This window comes from Gossypium hirsutum, chromosome A01 (assembly GCF_007990345.1).
Source record: "Gossypium hirsutum isolate 1008001.06 chromosome A01, Gossypium_hirsutum_v2.1, whole genome shotgun sequence".
Lineage (NCBI taxonomy): Eukaryota > Viridiplantae > Streptophyta > Magnoliopsida > Malvales > Malvaceae > Gossypium > Gossypium hirsutum.
The window spans coordinates 14107140-14127744 of NC_053424.1; the positions used below are offsets into that span (position 1 = coordinate 14107140).

Below are 20605 nucleotides of genomic sequence, written 5' to 3' on the forward strand. Positions count from 1 at the left end.
CAAATAATTCTATTTCTCACCTCCAGTTATCGAAAAATATAATTGAAAAACTTAATTATTGGTGTGCAAATTTATACAAATGTATTAAATATTAATCTTTAAAAGAATTTATTGGTGCAAAACCATTTTTTTCAAGTTTTAAACTGATAAAAATATTTATTTAGTTTAAATAAAACAATTCTAAATAGATTTCAAACACTGCAAAAGCAGGATTAGGGTGACATACTCCCTGAATCTGCTTGTAGAAGTAAAATTTTTCACTAATAGTAATACTAATCTTTAATAATGCATATGTAATGAAAAAAAAAAAGATTTGCAAAAAAGTAGATATTATCATATTGGTACCAATTTGTCACTTCCCAGCAACTCATTATGCATTTGCAAGAATGAAAAATATTATTACATTGTATCTAGCTGACACCAGGAATATTCTGTTCATAAGTAGGCCAATGCTTGTTTTAATCAAGCTACTTACATTCAGCTTTGACATTTCATGAACATGTTCTTCAAGCAGCTCTCCTTGTCATCACCAGACAACAACCATTAGTTTGTCTGGTAACTTGTATGTTGAAGCACAATATCAAGTTAATGCATAGGTATCATCTTCTTAAGGGCCTCCTGTAAATAATGCTGGAGCTTTATTAAAATCCTTATCCATCAGAGTACCTTGTAAAGATGAGCTCTTCACTGCGGTGGCTTGGTGTTACAGAGAACATTTTTCGTGCAATGAGCTCATTGTGTAGACTATCAAGGGTTGTTTCGCACTTAAATTTCTTCACAAAGTCCGAACAAGACGAGCTGCAAAGGCTCCATCTAGGGAATGCTTTACAGGATCAGAGAAATAGAAGCCTTGTTTTGTAACAAAATCAGATGGCACATATCTATTCACAGGATCTATTCTGAATTCCTGAAAAGGAAAATTAATAAATCACAAACATGTTCTCTTGAAGACAACAACGAAGTCGGAGAAAATTTTAACGAACTGAAAATTGTAAGGCGCTCTCTATCAGCAAAAAGGTTCATAAAAAAGCCATTGCTCTCTTACAGGATGCCTGACAAGAAAAGCTTCCACCCTGTCTTCGTTCTCTTCAGGGTCAATGGAGCAAGTACTGTATATTAATACCCCACCTGAGCTCACAAATCTATAAATGCGGAACAAATGTTGTAAGGGTAAAAAGTTGGAAAGATGCATTCAATCGATAAAGGAGAATACGGATCTCACGTGGATGCTGCATCAAGGAGTTCATCCTGCAGATTCTTAAGTTGTTTCATATCTTCTAATCTTCTATTCCAACGCAAATCTGCTCTCTTTGAAATGGTAAATGAAAGAAAAAGAGTGGTTAGATTTCAAAGAGTGGTTAGATATAGCTTAACTCCCCAAAAATAGAATAGTAGGTAACTTGGAAGAGCGTGGAGAAGAACCGGAAGAAAAATTTATATAATGTTAAAACCCTGCTATAAGTGAACACTTAAGTATACATGGTCGTTTTCAAGTTACCTTGGAGAGAACACCGAGTCCAGAACAAGGGGCATCCAACAAAACTTTACCAGATTTCATTGGACTATTTTCCTACAAATTTTAGAAAAGGGATAGATGTAAGAAATTTCTGATTTGCTGAAAATTTTAAGCTTTTAAGAGAGCAAGAAATTACAGCAAAAGTACGAAGATCGGCATGGATTGTGTCAACAACACCATCAACTTTTTGCAACTTGGCTGTCTCTTTAAGAATTCTTAAACGGCCTTTGTTTATGTCAATTGCATGCACTTTGCCTGATATACAAACGAGGTTTCACAACATTGATTTAAAGCAAATTTGCTTGCTCATTCCAATACCAACAATATGAATAAGCTTTTAAAAGCGGATCATGCTTCTTATGCCCCCTTTAAAAGAAACCAGCAGTCACATGAAGTTGGCTGGTATACCTTTGCCCCTCAAACGAGATGCCATGTAAAGAGTCTTTCCTCCAGGAGCAGCACAACAGTCGATAATGTCCTCACCAGGTTGAGGATCTACAACAGAAACTACAAGACCTGCAATGAAATTGTCATAAAATTCAAAGTAAAAGTTTATAAAGTCAAAATCAAGTCAAGAACCGGGAAAGGAAATATATTGTCAATCAACCAAGAAATGAAAAGTGCTTTACCAATAACCAACATTTAGTTTTGTAATTGTAGCAACATATAACTACGTCAAGGAAACTTTACATACGATAATGATATTATAATATATCATACTTTTATTAGATATGGTAACTTTTTGCTGCCCAAATAAGCATTAGACAGTGAGCTATACCTATTGAAATATGTATATATTTTAAATTTATTTAGGTAGATAAATCTTATTTGGGTAGATAAGTTTTATTCATATTCTAGAAATATTTTTATTTTATCTTTTAGTAGTTTACTAGAATAAGAGAACTATTTTCTTTTTATGTTTTAGTAGTTTATTAGAATAAGAGAACTATTTTCCCAATTAAGATTAGGACTTTTTTTCTCTATTTAAGTTCAATTCTTTATTTAATAAGAGAAGTACAATTTTATTCAAAGCTCTCTTGAAATCTTTCATGGTATCAAAGCTAGGTTAAAATCTCTAGTAACATCATGGTTAAAACAGCCTTCACTGGAGATAAGAGATCCAGCAATCAAACAGAGGAAGAAAATTCTACAGTTGAAACAACTACCGAGAGTACAATGACTCAAGGGACAGAGGCGTCTCACCTTTCTTTTCAACTGATATCTCACAAGTTGAATGGCAAGAATTATCTGGAATGGTCGCAGTCCGTAAAATTAGCAATTGATAGGCACGGCAAGCTAGGTCATTTAAATGGAGAAGTTGAGCAACCACAGGTGGGTGATCCAAAGATTGAGCAAGTAGAGGTCAGAAAATTCTATGGTAATTGTGTGGCTTATTAATTCCATGGAAGCTTCCATAGGTAAACCTTTTCTTTTTCTCCCAACTGCTAAAGATGTTTGGGACGCTGTGAAAGACACCTATTCAAATTTAGAAAACGCTTCACAGATTTTTGAGTTAAAAATAAAACTGTGGAAAGCTAGGCAAGGGGAAAAAGAAGTTACTCTTTATTATAATGAGATGATGTCTCTTTGGCAAGAACTAGATCAGTGTTATAATGATGAATGGAGTGTCCCGGAGATGGTGTAAAATCTATGAAAAAAGAAGAGAATGAAAGAGCTTATTTATTTCTGGCTGGTTTAAATAAAGAATTTGATAAAGTGAGATCTCGGATCCTAGGGAAAAAACCGCTTCCAAAACTTCGTGAGATTTTTTCTGAGGTTAGAAGAGAGGAGACAAGGAGAAAAGTAATGTTAAAGTCAGGGTTTGAAGCTAATGATGATAATTCTGCTCTTGTAACTATTAAAAATAATGATGATAGTGAAAAAAAGAAAAAACCTTGGTGCGATCACTGCAAAGAATATTGGCTCACTCGTGAAACGTGTTGGAAGTTCCATGGGAAACCGACAAATGGAAGGAAAAAGAATGGCAATGGTCGTGGTTCACAATCAGGGGATAGCAGAGCTTTCCAAACAAATAATGGAAATTATGAGGGCCAAAGTTCTCTGGAAGGGTCTTCATTCACTAAGAAACAATTAGAGCATCTACACAAGTTTTTTCAATCACCACAATTTCGGATGAATTCTTCTATTCCTAACTCATCCAATAATCTTTCTTCCTCTTTTGCCCAATCAGGTACTGATTTTTCTGTTTTTTTCAGTGTCAAGCATTGTAAAACAAACACATGGATCGTTGATTCTGGAGCTAGTGATCACATGACTAGCAGTCATTTTGTTTTTTCAACTTACACACCTTGCGAAGGAAACAAAAAGATCAAAGTAGCAGATGGGTCCTTCTCGGCAATAGCCGGGAAAGGCACTGTTAAAATTTCATCTTCCTTGGTTTTACATGATGTTTTACATGTGCCAAATCTAGCTTGTAATCTCATATCGGTCAGTAAATTATCCCAGTCCTCAAATTGTCATGTTATATTTGACTCCTCTATGTGTAAGTTTCAGGACATGGTCTCGGGGAGGATGATTGGTAATGCTAAAGAATTTGGTGGAATTTACTTTCTTGAAGACGACCATCTAAGTTAACCAACAACTACTTTATGTTTAAATTCTGTTTCTGATTTTGATAAGATTATGATTTGGCATTATAGGCTTGGACATCCTAATTTTTATTATTTAAGATATTTGTTACCTAATCTATTTAAAAATAAAAGTCCTTTTTCATATCATTGTGAATTTTGTGAATTGGCTAAACATCATCGGTCATTCTTTCCACCTCAAAAATATAAAGCCTCCAAACCTTTTTCGTTAATTTATAGTGATGTTTGGGGACCTTCAAGAGTCTCGACTTTTTCAGGAAAACGTTGGTTTGTCACATTTATTAATGATTATACTCGACTTTGTTGGGCGTTTTTATTAAAAGATAAGTCCGAAGTTAAAAATGTGTTTTAGTCTTTTTATGCTATGGTGAAAACACAATTTGGTGTGAAAATAGAAGTATTTCGAACTGACAATGGTGGGGATTTTTTAGCGACCAATTAGGTATTTTCTTAACCAAACATGGAATAGTCCACCAAAGTTCTTGTACAAATACACCACAACAAAATGGGATTGCAGAAAGAAAAAACCGACATCTTTTGGAAGTAATTAGAGCCTTGATGTTCACTAGTCAAGTACCACGTTATCTTTGGGGCGAAGCCTTGTTAACAGCTACATATCTTATTAATAGAATGCCCAGTAAAATTCTAAATTATAGAACTCCTTTTAGTCTCTTTAAAGATAACTTTCCTAACTCTAAATTGATTACAGATTTATCCCTCCGAGTTTTTGGGTGTAGTGTTTTTGTTCATCTTCACAACCAAGGTAAACTAGATCCTAGAGCAAAAAAATGTGTCTTTGTTGGTTATGCTTCTAATAAAAAGGGTTACAAATGTTATGATCCAATTGATAGGAAGATTATAGTTACCATGGATGTCACATTTGTTGAAACACAATCTTATTTTGATTCTAATCTTCAGGGAGGGAATTATACTAAAGAAGATTCTATAATTGATCAAGAAGAGACTAGTAATATACAACATAGGGATTCTAATAATGGGGAAGGCGAATTTATAATTAACACAAAAATTAATGATGTTAATGTTAATGAAAAGGAGGATGAAGGTGTAGAATCTGATCATGAAAATAAAGAACAAACAAAGGAGTTAATTGTTTACTCAAGAAGAAATCGAAATCAAGAAAGTGGAATCCACCAGATTCATCACCAAGAATCCGACCCGCAAGATCCTGTCAAAAGTCCAGGTAAAACTCATAATCCAGCCAATGAATTTTCTGATTTAGATATTCCAATTGCCAAAAGAAAAGGTGTTAGAAATATTATCAAATATCCCATGTCTAACTTTGTATCCTATAAAGCCTTATCTTCGACATTCTCAACCTTTGTTTCGTGTCTCGATACTGTCCAAATACCAAAAAATGTGAAAGATGCTTTACAGGTTCCTGAGTGGAAGGAGGCTATTTTAGAGGAGATGCGTGCTCTTGAAAAAACAGGTACATGGGAAACAATGGAATTACCTGTAGGGAAAAAAACAGTGGACTGTAAATGGGTGTTCACAACCAAATTCAAACCAGATGGATCTTTAGATAGATACAAAGCCCGGTTGGTAGCAAAAGGGTACACTCAAACATACGGGATAGATTATTTTGAAACATTTGCTCCAGTGGCCAAATTAAATTCCGTCAGAGTTCTTTTATCAATTGCTGTTAATCTTGATTGGTCTTTACAGCAGCTAGATGTGAAGAATGCTTTCCTAAATGAAAAACTTGAAGAAGAAGTTTACATGGATCCTCCTCCAGGTTTTGAAGAAAAATTTGGAACTCGAGTATGTAAACTCAAGAAATCTTTATACGGTCTGAAGCAGTCTCCTCGAGCTTGGTTTGAACGATTCACTCAAGTTGTTAAAAAACAAGGTTACTCACAAAGGCAAGCTGATCACATAATGTTCTATCAACATTCACAAAAAAGTAGAATAGCTGTTATTATAGTTTATGTCGATGATATCATTCTTACAGGAGATGATGCGGATGAAATAAGACGTCTCAAGGAGCATCTAGCATTGGAGTTTGAGATTAAAGACTTGGGTCCTTTGAAATACTTTCTTGGAATGGAAGTTGCTCGATCAAAGAAGGGTCTTGTGGTCTCTCAGAAAAAAATATGTGATTGATCTTTTAAAAGAGGCTGGGATGAGTGGTTGCCGCCCAGCTAACACACCAATTGATCCAAATGTAAAATTTGAAAATAAAGAAGGTCGATTAGTTGATAAAGGGCAGTACCAAAGATTAGTTGGTAAGTTAATTTACTTATCACATACAAGGCCAGACATAGCTTTTGCAGTAAGCTTAGTGAGTCAATTTATGCACTCCCCAATGGAGGAACATGAAGAAGCAGTGTTTCGAATTCTAAGATACTTGAAGAGTTCACCGGGAAAGGGCTTATTCTTCAAGAAATCCGAACAAAGAGGAATTGAAGCTTATACAAATGCAGATTGGGCAGGCTCAATAACAGACAGAAGATCTACATCAGGATACTGTACATTTGTTTGGGAAAACCTTGTGACTTGACGAAGCAAAAAACAAACTGTTGCAGCAAGAAGTAGTGCAGAGGCTGAGTTTAGATCAATGGCTCAAGGAATTTGTGAAATGGTGTGGTTAAAAAGAATTATGGAAGAGCTGAGGAAACCAATAACTTCACCAATGAAGTTGTACTGTGATAGCAAAGCTGCCATTAGTATTGCTCACAACCCAGTCCAACACGACAGAACTAAACATGTTGAGATTGATAGACACTTTATCAAGGAAAAGATTGAAAAAGGCCAGGTGTGCATGCCGTTTGTTCCTTCAAAACAACAGATTGTTGACATACTCACCAAAGGACTCTCCAAGACAAGCTTTGATTTTCTTGTAAACAAGTTGGGCATGATTGATATATATGCTCCAACTTTAGGGAGGGTGTTGAAATATGTATATATTTTAAATTTATTTAGGTAGATAAATCTTATTTGGGTAGATAAGTTTTATTTATATTCTAGAAATATTTTTATTTTATCTTTTAGTAGTTTACTAGAATAAGGGAACTATTTTCTTTTTATGTTTTAGTAGTTTATTAGAATAAGAGAACTATTTTCCCAATTAGAATTAAGACTTTTTTTCTCTATTTAAGTTCAATTCTTTAGTTAATAAGAGAAGTACAATTTTATTCAAAGCTCTCTTGAAATCTTTCAATACCTGCACTTTCATCCTGGACAGAACAGAGACCTTCTTTCAGCCACCCTGCTCGTATGACATTCTGAAAATGGACAAGTAGGTAATCAAGATACTGTACCCTGACAAGTAATTTTAGTTTCTGGATAATCATGATCACTGGTAGCCAATAGATACAACAGAAAGTGCTTTTCTGGTAGGGAGCACTTTCACTGCTCTCAAAAAGAAAGATAAATTGCATGTCATGTATCAATGTTAATGTGGATGTCAAGACAGAAAATTTCAACTTTTAACAAATTTAATAACCACAAAGCGTAGGCTAAATGGCACTTATACAGTCTGTGAGCATAGAGTGCTCGTGTTGGACAAAACCATAAATCAAACTCCTACCTGCAAACCAATTTTTACACGGACAAAATCATCCAAATGCAAAGAAACCTCATGCGGGACCTGTAGTCATGAATGGAAAATTAATTGTAAGGGCAGTAGGGCACAGTATCAGAGTAAGTAATAACAGCAGCCACTCTCTATACATACATATGTCGAATTACTCAAAACAATTTAGGAAGATTTCTTTCAAATACTTCAACTATAAATATGTTTTTGTATGTTTCATAACACTAATAATTTAAAAGTAACTAGTCAAGCAAAGAAAATAGTAATAAAGTACCTTCAAGGAATTAAGCTGCATCACTAGGTCATCTCTAGTAATTCCCTTTGCAGCATTTGCCCTGATATCAGTATCCAAAAGAGTTACTCTTAAATTCTTCAATAGATGTGAATGTGATATTAGATGGAAAGCAAAATGTGGCCAAAAACCTTAAGCTAAAACTGGGATCACTATTGTTCCACATCATTAGCTGAATTGCCTCTTCTTGTCCAAGATACTTTGTCCATCGTCTTACCATCCACTAGAAAAAAATTTGATAAATCTTACCAATAAAAGTTTAGCACTAGAAATGGACAAAGTGAGAAAAATTATGAACTTTGTAAACTGTTGAACAACCACAAGTCAAGTTGCCGATCAGGACTATAAAACTGCCATCCCACATTCCTATATATATTTCTAAAAGAACTACAAGTAGAGTTTTACAATCACAGATTCGAAGACTTACAACAGGATGAGAATATAGAGTAGCAAGAGCACGTGCTTGTGTGCGACTGTCACCTTCCAATTTGGGTAGAGGAAGGGAGTTATTTTCCTACAAAGCCCAAGTGAAGAAGACACCAAAATCATGATGATTGCTCACTGTTTCAATCACATAAAGAAGAAGTCACGAACCTTAACCAAAACTAACTTCCGGAGAATCCCATTGACCATGTTACCAGCACCAGGTCGAAGAGCAACCTTTGCAAGTTTTACATTCTGCACTTGTACATGACAAAGTTGACAGAAGAAGGTAAAAAGGATTTTAGGCCAGTATGTTATCTCAGGTCAGATCTAAGCAGATAAATGTTATAAAAAAAATTAATGAACAGATTTTACCTCATCTACAACAGCATATGGTGGCATATTAAGCTTGACAATTTCATAGAAACCGATTCGGAGAACCTAAGAGCATAGACGAGAAAAAATTAAAATTCATGTTCTAACATTCCAACTTGACTTGCCTTTGTTCAACATGATAGAAGCAAGTCTTTCAGAGGGGAAATGGATAAACTAGTTGATTGTCAGCATAAATTTAAAAAAAAATAAAAAATAAAACAAAATCCACGTTAGGGCTAGTCAATGATTCCAAAATGCACATGCCATTTTATACATAAGAATGCCACTAATGGAATGACTGCTATTTGACAACGCAGTAGCATGAACAGACTCATACAGAATATCTGAAGAGAAAAGTACCTGTAACAGAAGTGGTTCCATGCTTCTAAACATACTTTCATCATGACATAGGGATCCAATTAAATGGTCAAGATATCTCCTCCAGCGAATGGTACCACCAACGATATCTGTAACCTATGACAATCCAAACACAATGCCACTATATGAGCTATTTAAATTAATCAAAGCAGCATTTAAAAAAAAAAAAAGAATCTCTAAATTTTATTACAAATGGGGAACAAAAGATGCAGCCTGGTTATACTAGTATAAACTTTATGGTAACAAAGGTATAAAACACTCCTTAAAATCTCTCGGTGAATCCTAGGTTAACATTAGGCTGAAATGATAAGAGTGTCATAAACACATGAGAGAATGGAAAGGCAAAAGAAGGATGACCAATCTAAGATCTCGATCATCCAAATCACGGGTACGGAAACCAAGAGTTCTTTCCACATATCCCATCTCATTATCTCCAGAACCCTTTCCTTTCTCATTTAAAAGGTCAGCAAATGCACCACCAAACTCAATTCTCATCAACCTCACAGCAGATACTGCATAGAGCATAAGAAATATGTCAACCATTCATAAGATAAGAGCATAATATTCTTACCTAACTCTGAATCTGGTACAGCCTTGACTGTATATCTAATCTACAAATAACAAGAGATGATATATTTCGGTAGGGGAAAAACACACATATGTACTAGAAAAATCAAACATTAAAAGGGCATGATGTGAGAAACACATCCATTGTAACCAAGTTTCAAGCATTCTTTACACCACCTTAAAAATTGATAAAAAAAATGAATTTACATAAGAAAGGAGAGAAAAAGCTGAATTACCAGCTCTATGGGGAGAAACCTCCAAATTCAACTTGTGCATTTTGTGCGAGGGACTGAGAAGACCTGAATTGTCACATAATCAAAAGGGAACATAAGACTAAACCAAAATAAAGCAAGAAAGAACATTGATATAAATGTAAAACAAACTGACTGCAATTAAACATTCTACAAAAAAGGACTAAAGGATGAATCCCAGATACAGCTAGCTAGCCTATGTGAAAAAAGTTGGGTGCTTTCAGTCTTTCATATTTATTGCTGGGTCTTGAAAAAAAAAAAACCTTCACTCTTCTCACAGTTGCTGGGAAGAAACAACTATAAACTACCTTTTTTAGCAGTTGAAATGGATGTTTTATGATTGTTACTTCTCTTGGAAAGTTTCAATGGCTTGGAGGGAGTTTCCTGTGTCTGTGAAGAAAGGAATACGCGAAGTGGCAGCAGGTGTGCCATTGATGCTTTGAATTCTCGAATGAAACGCAACCAGAGCGATCCAAAGAGGTTGTTTTTCGTTCACTTTGTCTTTGGTTGTTTTTCGGATAACATGGGAAAAACAAAAAAAGAGCACCGTCCAGTTACCGGTTTCAGTACCGGTGTTTGACAATCGACAGCTAGAACTGGTCCCAAGCTCCAAGTGAGGAATGGTTTGGGTTTCTTTGTCAATGTTCGACCTGGCCATGAATGTTGGGCCTAATTTAATCCTACGGTGGACACCCTGGAAATGGACTAGGTCCCCTGTCCAACAATATAAATCGTTAAAATTAATTCACGAATCGTGGTAACATCTCTTTAGATTTAATCTTATATTTTTTATTAAAAAAATTTAAAAATATTAAAATTGATATAAACTTTTAAAGATTATAAAAAATTATAAATTTATAAAAAATAGCTTATAAATCAAAAATATCTTTAAGAAAATGCAAAAAAAATATTAAATTCTGTGTTTTAAATTCACATCAAATTGAGCTTTTTTTTTCAACAAAAAAATTAATTAAGTCCTTTCGATGATTATTTTTGTCATTAACCATATTGACCATTAAAATAAATTGGAAAACCAATTAAATGATGACACGTGATAACCTTTGATTTAATCTTATATGTCAAAACCATTTTTTGAAAACGGGAATCGACTTTTGAAAACGAAAGTTGGGAGTCGCCACCAATCCTTTTTGAGGTGTAATTAGGCCACCTTATAAAACATTTTGGTCTAAGAATTTAAAAAAAACGGATTCGAGAGTCAGTTACGTACGAAGAAGGATTAGCACCCTCGACACGCCCAAAATTGGTACTTAATTGATTAATTAATGTCTTAAATGTCAAAAATTAAAGATTTGGACAGAGTTCAAAATGCGATCCTCCTTTTATTGACTTTTAAAATATTTAAGTAAGTCAAATGTATATTAAAGACCATCTCACCTTGAGGTAAAACATTACATCCAATACGTTAGGACACAATATTTTTAACCCTCAAATGTAACCTTGCCTTTAAAACGTGCGTTCTAGCTTTAAAAGGATATTCAAATATTCAAAACAAACAAAGAAAACGAAATCCAGTACGTTAGTGCACGATCCTTTGAATTCTTTAAATACCGAACATTACCTTTATTTTAATTTTAAAAACATAAGCAAAAATTCCAAAGGATATTCCGTACTTCAGTTGAACGAAGAAAAATCGAAATCTAGCACGATTGAGCACGATCTCTCAAGCTCCCAAACACGAAATATTTCCTTATGTTGAGGGTTTTCTTTTTCTTTTTTTAAAAATGCAAGTGGTTGTAAAATAAATGAAGATAAAAATAAAATGTAGAAAATAATGATTGACGAGAGTGCTTTTCAATTATGCTAAAGTAAGATATTTTTAGAGCAATAGATAGTACATAAGTAAATCTTTGATAAAATCCAAATATGATACAGCATGAGGTTTATAATACACATAAATAAAGCTAATGTCAATTTTACGTATGTAACAATATATAAAGGTGATCTCATTAAATATCTTACATAATTTCAAAACCATGTTTATGAGAGTTGTTTGAACAATAAGAATAACAAAAGAAGGGGGAGAAAAAAAAATAATAATAATGAATGAACCACTATGGTATCTAAAAAATAATGGTAAACTAATAATAATAAAATAGTACTAATACCGCATATAAATAACAGTGTAAGAATACAATAATTGAAATAGTAACGATAATAATAATAATAATAATGTATAACGGTAAGGATAATAACAATAATAATATTAAAGAAAAGAGTAAGAAAATATATGGAAAAAAATGTAATAGAAATAAATAATAATCATGAAATAATATCAATAACAAAAATAGAAGATAATAAATAATGATAAAAATAATATTAAAGTGAATTAATCTAAAAACAATAAATAATGGAAAAGGCTAAATTGAACTTCAAATGGGAGTTTAGGGCGAACTTGAAAATAAGTAAAAGGGAATTGGACCAAATTGAATACACACATAACAAAGGGAGGACAAAAAGCGCAAATTAAAACAGTGTAGGAGTTTCGGGGGAAAATTTAGTAAATTTAAGAAATATTGAAACACGGCTCGATTGAACACTAGTGCAAAGGGGAAGGACCAGTACCAAAAATTTCCCTTACAAAGCCCAAAAGCATGGATTCCATCCCACCCAAACGGCATAAGTAAAAAAGGAAAAACTAAAACTTCATTTGGCAGACTTTCTTTCTGAAAAAAAAATGGGTTTCAAATCTTTCTTTTAAAATTCTTTAACTTCTCCCCTCCCCCTCTGTCAATCCATGGATTTCATCGGCGCACGCAGCACCTCCGTCCGTCAAATGAAAAAGTAAGCAAAATTCCCCCTTTTTATAACCCAATAGTATTCTACACTAAGCAATAAATAAAAAAGAAAAAAATCAAAACTAAAAATCTATGAAACCACCTTCAAACGAAATTGATTTTCTGCTCGATGGCTTTCAATTTTTTTGTGTGTATTCTTGCTTCGAATATGAATGTGTATTTTTGGTATTTGATTCCCCAAAAAAAAATCCCCTTTTACAATACATTTCTAAGGCTTTTATAGCCAATTTTACAACCTATTTCACTTGTTTGTAGGTTCATGGGCGTGTACGACTCCTACGTGGAGGTGGAGTGACGCACGGTGCGGAGATTCGCGCGATGTGCGGTGCCTGGGGACTGCTTCGGTTGCAAACGGCAGCTCCTTGGGTTTTTGTTGAAGTGTGTCTGTGTTTTGGGCCATTTGGGCCGTGTTTGCAAATAGGTATTTAGGTTTGGGTCTGTTTTTGTTGGGTTTTGGTTTCTAGAGGTTTGGGCTGGGCAAATTTTGGGCCCTACATATATTTTCTCATAAAATTATAAAAAAATTAGAAAAAAATAATTATTAGAAAAAATTAGAATTTAATAAAATATAAATATTAAAATTATAAAAAAATAATAACTTATAAATATTATAAAATATTTAAAATTTGATAAAAACATATAAAAATTTTTAAAAGTCATAAAAATTATAAATAGTCATAAACAATACTAAATATTAAAAATATTAAAAATTGATATAAATTTATAAAAATTATAAAATCTTATGAATAATATAAAAATCTAATAAATTATAAATTCATTAAAATTATTAAAAGTATACAAAATTATAATAAAAAAAATCATTTAAACTCCTAAAATTATAACGAACATTTGACATTTGAGATAATGTGAAAAATTGTCAGACGAATATGAATATTTTCATGTTGAATAAAATATTCTTAATATTCTAAAAACAAAACAATAATAGTGAGACCTTTTTTTTTTTTGATAAATTATTGTTTTATTTTTTAAATTTTCATCTCCAATTTTTTAAGTAGTATTGTATGATATAATGCATTTTTGGTACAATTAGAGTTGAAGTAGAGTTGTAAATATATTATTGATCTATAAAAATAAGTATTTTTCTTTTGCTCTCTTATTTTTTATTCGTTTACTTTCATTGTTATTTATTTCATAACATTGAGTTTTTATGGTTTTTTTTTATAAATTTATATATTTTATAATTTTTATGATTTTTATAATTTTTTATAATTTATTAGATTTTTTTTGTTTTTTTATATTTTTTTGTAATGTTTATAAATTTTTTATATTTTTTTATAAGTTTATATCAATTTTAATTTTCTTAATATTTAATAAATTTATATTTTTTGTAATTATTAATGATTTTTATGAGAATATATAAGAATAAATCAAAAGCGGCCACATGTTATTATTTGATTGGTCTGTCAATTTATTTTAACGATCAATGTGATTAATGATTAAAACTGTTAATTGAGGAACTTAAGAGCTTAGTTGATTTTTTTTGTTACATTTTCTTAAGGGTTTTTTTAACATATAAGCTTAAAAATTCATAAAAAATATAAATTTTATAAAATTAATAAAACATGTTAAAATATTTAAAATTGTATAAAACTAATAAAATCCATAAAAACTTATAAATAATATAAAAATTCAAAAAATATAATAAATTTATAAAAACTATTAAATCTTATAAAAAAATCATCTACATCCCTAAAATCATAATAAACACATGACATTTAGACCAATCATTGGATAATGAGAATAGTCGTCAGATCGTTAGGCCACAAGTAAAATAATAATTACGTGTCTCTCTCGTTTTTATTGGTAACTTATTGTTATTTTGGGCAAACTGCTAAAATAGTTACTTTTGATTGCCTCATGTTACATTTTAGTCACTTACATTTGAAATGCTATGTTTTTATCACTTACTTATCGTGTTGTAACATTTTAGACATAGAGTCTTTAATTGTCATTAATGGTATAACGGTAAGCTGACGGGGCATGTTAAATAATTATTTCAAACGAAAATTTTAGGCTAAATTTTACAATTGGTCTTTATATTTTTTCGTTTCGAGCCATTTGATTTTTTTTCTTTTATGTTCTTTTTGACTTTCTTTATTTTTTTCTTTATTTTTTATTCTCTTATACTTCTTCTGTTTTCCTCCCCTCACTATTTATTTTAATTTATTTTTTCTATGTTTTTCATTTGTTAAAACTAGTCCCTATACTTTTTTTTTAACAATTTGATTTTTTTTCCTTTTCTTCTTCCCCTCTATTTGTCTCTTTTTTGATATTATTCATTGTAGAGGCATAATCTTTTCCCACTAAATAAAACGAATTATTATTTTTTTCACATGATTCCTAAATTGAATTTAACTCAAAATCAAATACCAATCATTCTTAATCAAATCTCAATTTGAATATAACCTAATTTTGAAACTAAAACTGGATCTAACTAATCAATATAAAAAAATCACATCATTAATCAAATCTAAACATAGATTGAACTCTTTATATTCAAAACATTTTTTTTCATTTCCAAATTTTTATAGAATCATGTAGATTATTCATTTATTTTTCTTCTATTTTATGATGAATAAAATTAAGCAAACAATAAAATTGATCTAAACTTTCTTAGATATTCCCAAGCAATATTGATTGAAAGCCGAGCATGGATGAACCGAAGAGAAAAAGGGAGTATAGAACCAAAATGGTTTGTGTAAAGTTGCGCGTAAGTTTCGTATGGTGGTCGTTTTACTTATTGAGAGTGCAAAACTGTTGAAGAATCCATAAAATAACATGGTTTTGAGAGGGCAAAAATGTTGTAGGTAAGGTAGATAAGTTGGTTGTGGGGGTTGGTTAGGAGGTTGAAGGAACAGGCTCGGGAAACTTTGTTGAGGGTGGATTGCCATAAGTCATGACTGGTGAGGTCTTTGAGTGAGGCGAGTTTGTAAACTATGTCATTGAGAGATCGAAATTGATTCGTTAAAGCAGCGATGAACGATGAGCGTTTGTAATTTGTGGGGTGAGAATATGCGAATCAAGTTTTATTCTAGTTTCAGCTTTTGCCTTTTCTTTTTTCATAAACATAAAAAAGTTTTAACAAATGAAAAATATAGAAAAACTACATTAAAAGAAATGGAGAATGGAGGAAAACAGAGGGAGAAGCGAAAGAGAATGAAAAATAAAGGAAAAAAATGAAAATTAAAAGAACATAAATTAAATTGCTCAAAACGAAAAAATACAAGGACTAATTCTATAATTTAACCTAAAAGTTTTGTTTGAAATGATGATTTAACGTGCCACATTAGTTTATCATTACACCGTTAACGACAATTAACGACTCAATGACTAAAATGTTACAACACGATAGCGTAAGTGACTAAAACGTAACATTCCAAACATAAGTGACTAAAATGTAACCTAAGGTAAACAAAAGTGACTATTTTCGTAGTTCATCCTATTATTTTTAATTTTTTTTATCTCTAGTTTGTTAAGTACATTATGATAGTTTGAACCTTGAAATGTTGAAAATTGTCTGCTAAGTGTTGTATGATATAAAATATTTTTAGGATGATTAGTTTATTATAAAACCAAAATTTCATTTTCCAACAGTTGCAAATATTAACATATGTTAACATGAAATATTCATACTACTATTTAATTTGATTTTAGGGGTTTAATTTTCAAAATGAGGAACTAATAAATGAATTTTTATATATTTTATAATTTTAAAATTTTATATAAGTTTTATAATTATTAATATTTTTTATAAATTGTTTAGATTTTTTATAAGTTTTTATATTTTTTTATGTTTTTTTCATAATTTTTATAAGTTTATAAAAACTATTAATATTTTTATAATTTTGAATGTTTTTAATTATTTTTTTGAGAAAAAATTAGGATTAAATTAAAAGTTGCCATGTGTCTAATTGATTTTAATGGTCAACGTGATCAAATATAAAAATTATTAATGAAAAGATTTAATTAATTTTGTTAGTTAATGGCAGAGGCTTAATTAAGTGCGCATTTACTGCAAAACTAAATTGATTTATTTTTCCTTTTTTTCTTAAGAGCCTTTTGTACTTATAAGCATAATGTTTTAATTGAATATTTAAATTTGTAATTTATTATTATTATTATTTTTAAATCTAGTCTCTCAAATTTACAATCCAAAATTTTATTTTCTTGGTGTTGGCACCCCCGATCTTCAGTAGGTTGTTAGTCGAGGATTATTCGGTAATATTTTTTAATTTATCTTTTATTTTTAATTTCAATCTATAATATTGTAGTTTTTGTCTAAATTTTGGTGGTTTTTTTGTTTTGTCCACTCTATTTATTTTGAAAGGAGTAATGGTTTTAATTTCTAATCATCGTTTCGGCATATATATAAGATTTGTCAAGTAAAGGTGTCACTAAATTCACTAATAATTATTATTGAAAGACCTTATCATGATAGAGTGAAATTAGAATCCGAAATAATGATGATGAAAATAAAAATAGATCATCTGAAACTTATTATTTATAAGTATCAATAATTATAAAAAAATTATAACTTATAGTTTTTATCTTAACCCTCGATATAAAGTTTATGGCTCTAATGACAATTGGTATAATAAGGGGTATGAAATGATGACTACTTGTCAGCAAAAGTACCATAGAGGTTATTGTATTAGAAGTTAGATTGCATTTTGTCCTTTCTTACTCAAAAAGGGCAAATATATATTAAATCAAAAAGTAAATTGATCATTTCTGTTTTAACTTTTATACATTTGTACTATTAAAAATTGGCGTAGCTTACGGAATAACTTGATAATAACACGCAACGTGTCATGTGTACCTCATACTAACGTACAGAAACCAGTTTTTAACAATAAAAATCAATAAGACTTTTAACAAAATGAACAATTTACTCTTTAATATTATATATAGAGAGTAATATGCTAGTTTTTAAATAGAGAAAGTAAAATGTAATTTAACTCTTAATACAGAGCTCTATGATACTTTTACCATGGGTTGATATAGGTATAATAATTCTAAAGTTCATTGCACCCATAAAGTTACATATATCCTTAAACAAATGGCAACTTGTTTATCTTTTTGGCTTGGCAAATGGCAGTTTCTACATCCTTCAACTTCCTTCCAAATAAAGTTCACAAATTGAGTTTACATATTATAATTTAAGGGATAATAATAACAACAGGTTTTAACTTTGGACTATAGGTGTCAACTATGGTAGATTGTATGTATAGTCACTTATGTTTAAATTTTGGTACATTTTAACATGTTTTGGTCAAATATTGGTTTGTATTGATGTGTACTATTGGCCTTATAGATTGGTACAAAATTTTGATATTTTAAATTAATTTCTAATTTTTTATCTTAAACATTTTAAAAATTTCATAATTATATTTAAAATTACTAATTATTAAATTAAATTGTTAAACCTAATTATAATTTTGAAACTTATATTTATATAGATGCAACGAAGATATATATATATAATATTTTTTACCAAGATAATATATAATTTATTAAAAACTTGAAAATTAGATGATAAATAAATCTATGAAAAATATTTTGAAATATCAATAAACTCAAAATGGTACATTGCAATGTGCCGGTACCGATATTAAAACAAAAACAACATGTCCACTAATACAATATTGATTACCTTTATGTCAACAAAAAATCTTAACCACTTACCCACTTACAAAAATAACGTAGTAAATTTTTATACTCTGTAGTCAAAGAAGACAAGTAAGGATTTTGGCTCTAAAAAAACAATAAAATTATCCTTTTCTCCTTCTAAAATTTTATGAAATTAAAAATTATATTTTTTCAATAAATTAAAATTAATTTATGGCCACCTAAAGAACATAATTTAAAAGTGAAAACCTGTGACCATTATCAGAATATTCAAGTCCCATGCCATGCCATGCATGTTTATTAGTTTTATAATATCGAATCAAGATTCAAGTTTGAATTGAAGGCGAAGAAAGGAATAATCTTTGCTTTGTTGTCTAACTTTTACCTCTTTCAGTGTGGGTTGTGGAAGGGGAAGTATTCATTTTTAAAGAATATGCCTCCCCAAAGTAACAAGAAACTGTTACTATTATATCTATACTTATAGAATTAATTATTATCGATATTAATTTTATTAAATAATTATTAAAATATTTTTTACATACAAAATAAATCATGTTTCTTTAATAAAATAATGTTGTATTGAATTTTGACATGAATGTTGAATTCTTAACTTTGTTGATTTGATTTTTATATAATTTTTTAACAAATATATTTGTTACATATTTTTTTCATAGGTATTGTTTATGTAATTTAAACGAAATTATATCTAAATTAAGAATTTGTTACATATATAATAATTATCTATTCCAAGATTTCAATTTTCCTATCCATTGTTCCAAAATATCACATTGGGCTATTTGACACATTTGTGTTTAGATGACCTTTTTAGTGAGTTTTTTCATGTAGAAAAGAAGAAGAAGCCAATCTTTTGCATAAAACCAAACACTTAAAAAGGATCCAACTTTTTTTAATTATTAATTGGTATTCAAATATATGCACAAAATTTTGTGTCAACTTTGGGGGTTTTTATTTTAATAATTAAAGTAATAAAGTCTCAAGACTGAAGAAGAGTCAAGCTTTGCAAAACCTTTTAATTTGGGGCACATGACATGACTCATGTCCTTTGCTTCTTTCTCTAGAAATTAATAGCAACTTATTTTCAACTTAATTTCAAGATATGCAATTTATTGTCCCAAAAGCATGGCATCTTTTTTCCTATTTTTAGTTAGGATTCAATCAAAAATTTCGTGGGATTTAAAAATTTTTTTAGTCATTTTTACATTCGTAATAAAATAAAAATGTTATATATATATATATATATATTTGAAGGTGGCCAATTTCACTTTCCTATAATCATTTATTTGTTGAATTATATATTTTGAAAGAAAAATTATTTAAATATTTAAAGTTAGGAAAGTATAGCAACCTAAACCCTAAATTTCTATTATTATAAAATAAGTTAATATATACTATACTTTAATGAGAATGATCCACTCTTTCGATTGATCGAATAATCTTCGAAAATTTCTCTCCAATTTTTTTTCTCTCAACATACTTAACAGTTAAATATGATAAGTTAGATTCAATTGAAATACTATATAAAATACATACAAAATGAAAAATAACCTCATATAAAATGTAAATTATATAAATATGTACAAAATATATACATACCATGGATTATTAATATATATTTAAAAAAAAAGTATAATATTTTATACATTATTATAGTAGAAAAAAGAATGAATATACATATTTCATATAGAATATTAATATAGTAATTTCATTGATTATGTTAGAGATTGAGCCTTATAAATAATGAAATAGAAAATGTAGAGAATATCAAACATAAATAAATAGATAAATGAGGCTTTGACTTTTTATTAAATGATTAAACAAACAAGAGTATAATATAAAAAAAATAAAGTTAAATGTATAAACCCAAACCCCAAAAACAAAGTTTTAATTCTCATAGAACAAGCGCAAAAATAAAACCTTTTAACTCTTATAGAGTTCTCTCAAAAGGTACAAAATTATCTTCATAATTACCACAAAAACTCTCACCAAAACTTATTTGCGAGTACATCTTATCTCGTCTAAAAAAAATACTCTAATACGAGAATACAAGACCCCTTAAAATATACTAAGTTTAAAGGACTAAAATGAGTAAAATATTTCTAATGTCATCAAGTTAGACTAGGAAAAGTGAGTAGAGTTTACCTAGGAAAATATA

The 20605-nt window shown here is 30.1% G+C and overlaps 1 protein-coding gene and 1 long non-coding RNA gene across 3 annotated transcripts; one reads left to right on the forward strand and one right to left on the reverse strand.

Annotated features, from left to right (window-relative positions):
• Positions 1-356: 356 nt before the first annotated feature.
• Positions 357-12958, reverse strand: LOC107952987 (probable ribosomal RNA small subunit methyltransferase B). Of its 2 annotated transcripts, XM_016888205.2 has the most exons (18): positions 12866-12956; positions 10276-10681; positions 9953-10015; positions 9507-9661; positions 9132-9245; positions 8772-8837; positions 8568-8651; positions 8401-8487; positions 8105-8196; positions 7956-8016; positions 7676-7735; positions 7310-7370; positions 1925-2032; positions 1653-1771; positions 1499-1570; positions 1223-1308; positions 1046-1142; positions 357-907 (listed from the first exon to the last, which is right to left on the reverse strand). In XM_016888205.2, exons 2-18 carry the CDS (start codon positions 10397-10399, stop codon positions 776-778), a joined length of 1581 nt encoding a protein of 526 aa, XP_016743694.1. In that variant the 5' UTR covers positions 10400-10681; positions 12866-12956; the 3' UTR covers positions 357-775. The 2 variants fall into 2 exon arrangements, with proteins under 2 accessions (XP_016743694.1, XP_016743696.1); XM_016888207.2 differs by lacking the exon at positions 8401-8487 and having other exon boundaries at positions 12866-12958.
• Positions 12227-14828, forward strand: LOC107956485 (uncharacterized). Its single transcript, XR_001700120.2, has 2 exons — positions 12227-12769; positions 13039-14828. It is a non-coding gene; the product is annotated as an uncharacterized lncRNA (long non-coding RNA).
• The last annotated feature ends 5777 nt before the right edge of the window (positions 14829-20605 follow it).

Coding starts and splice junctions, on each gene's coding strand:
- LOC107952987 (XM_016888205.2), bottom strand. CDS start 10,399: ATGGCACACCTGCTGCCACTTCGCGTATTCCTTTCTTCACAGACACAG. Junction 1,772..1,924: donor ATCTCGTTTGAGGGGCAAAG/GTATACCAGCCA, acceptor TTTGTATATCAG/GCAAAGTGCATGCAATTGAC. Junction 1,571..1,652: donor CCGATCTTCGTACTTTTGCT/GTAATTTCTTGC, acceptor TAAAATTTGTAG/GAAAATAGTCCAATGAAATC.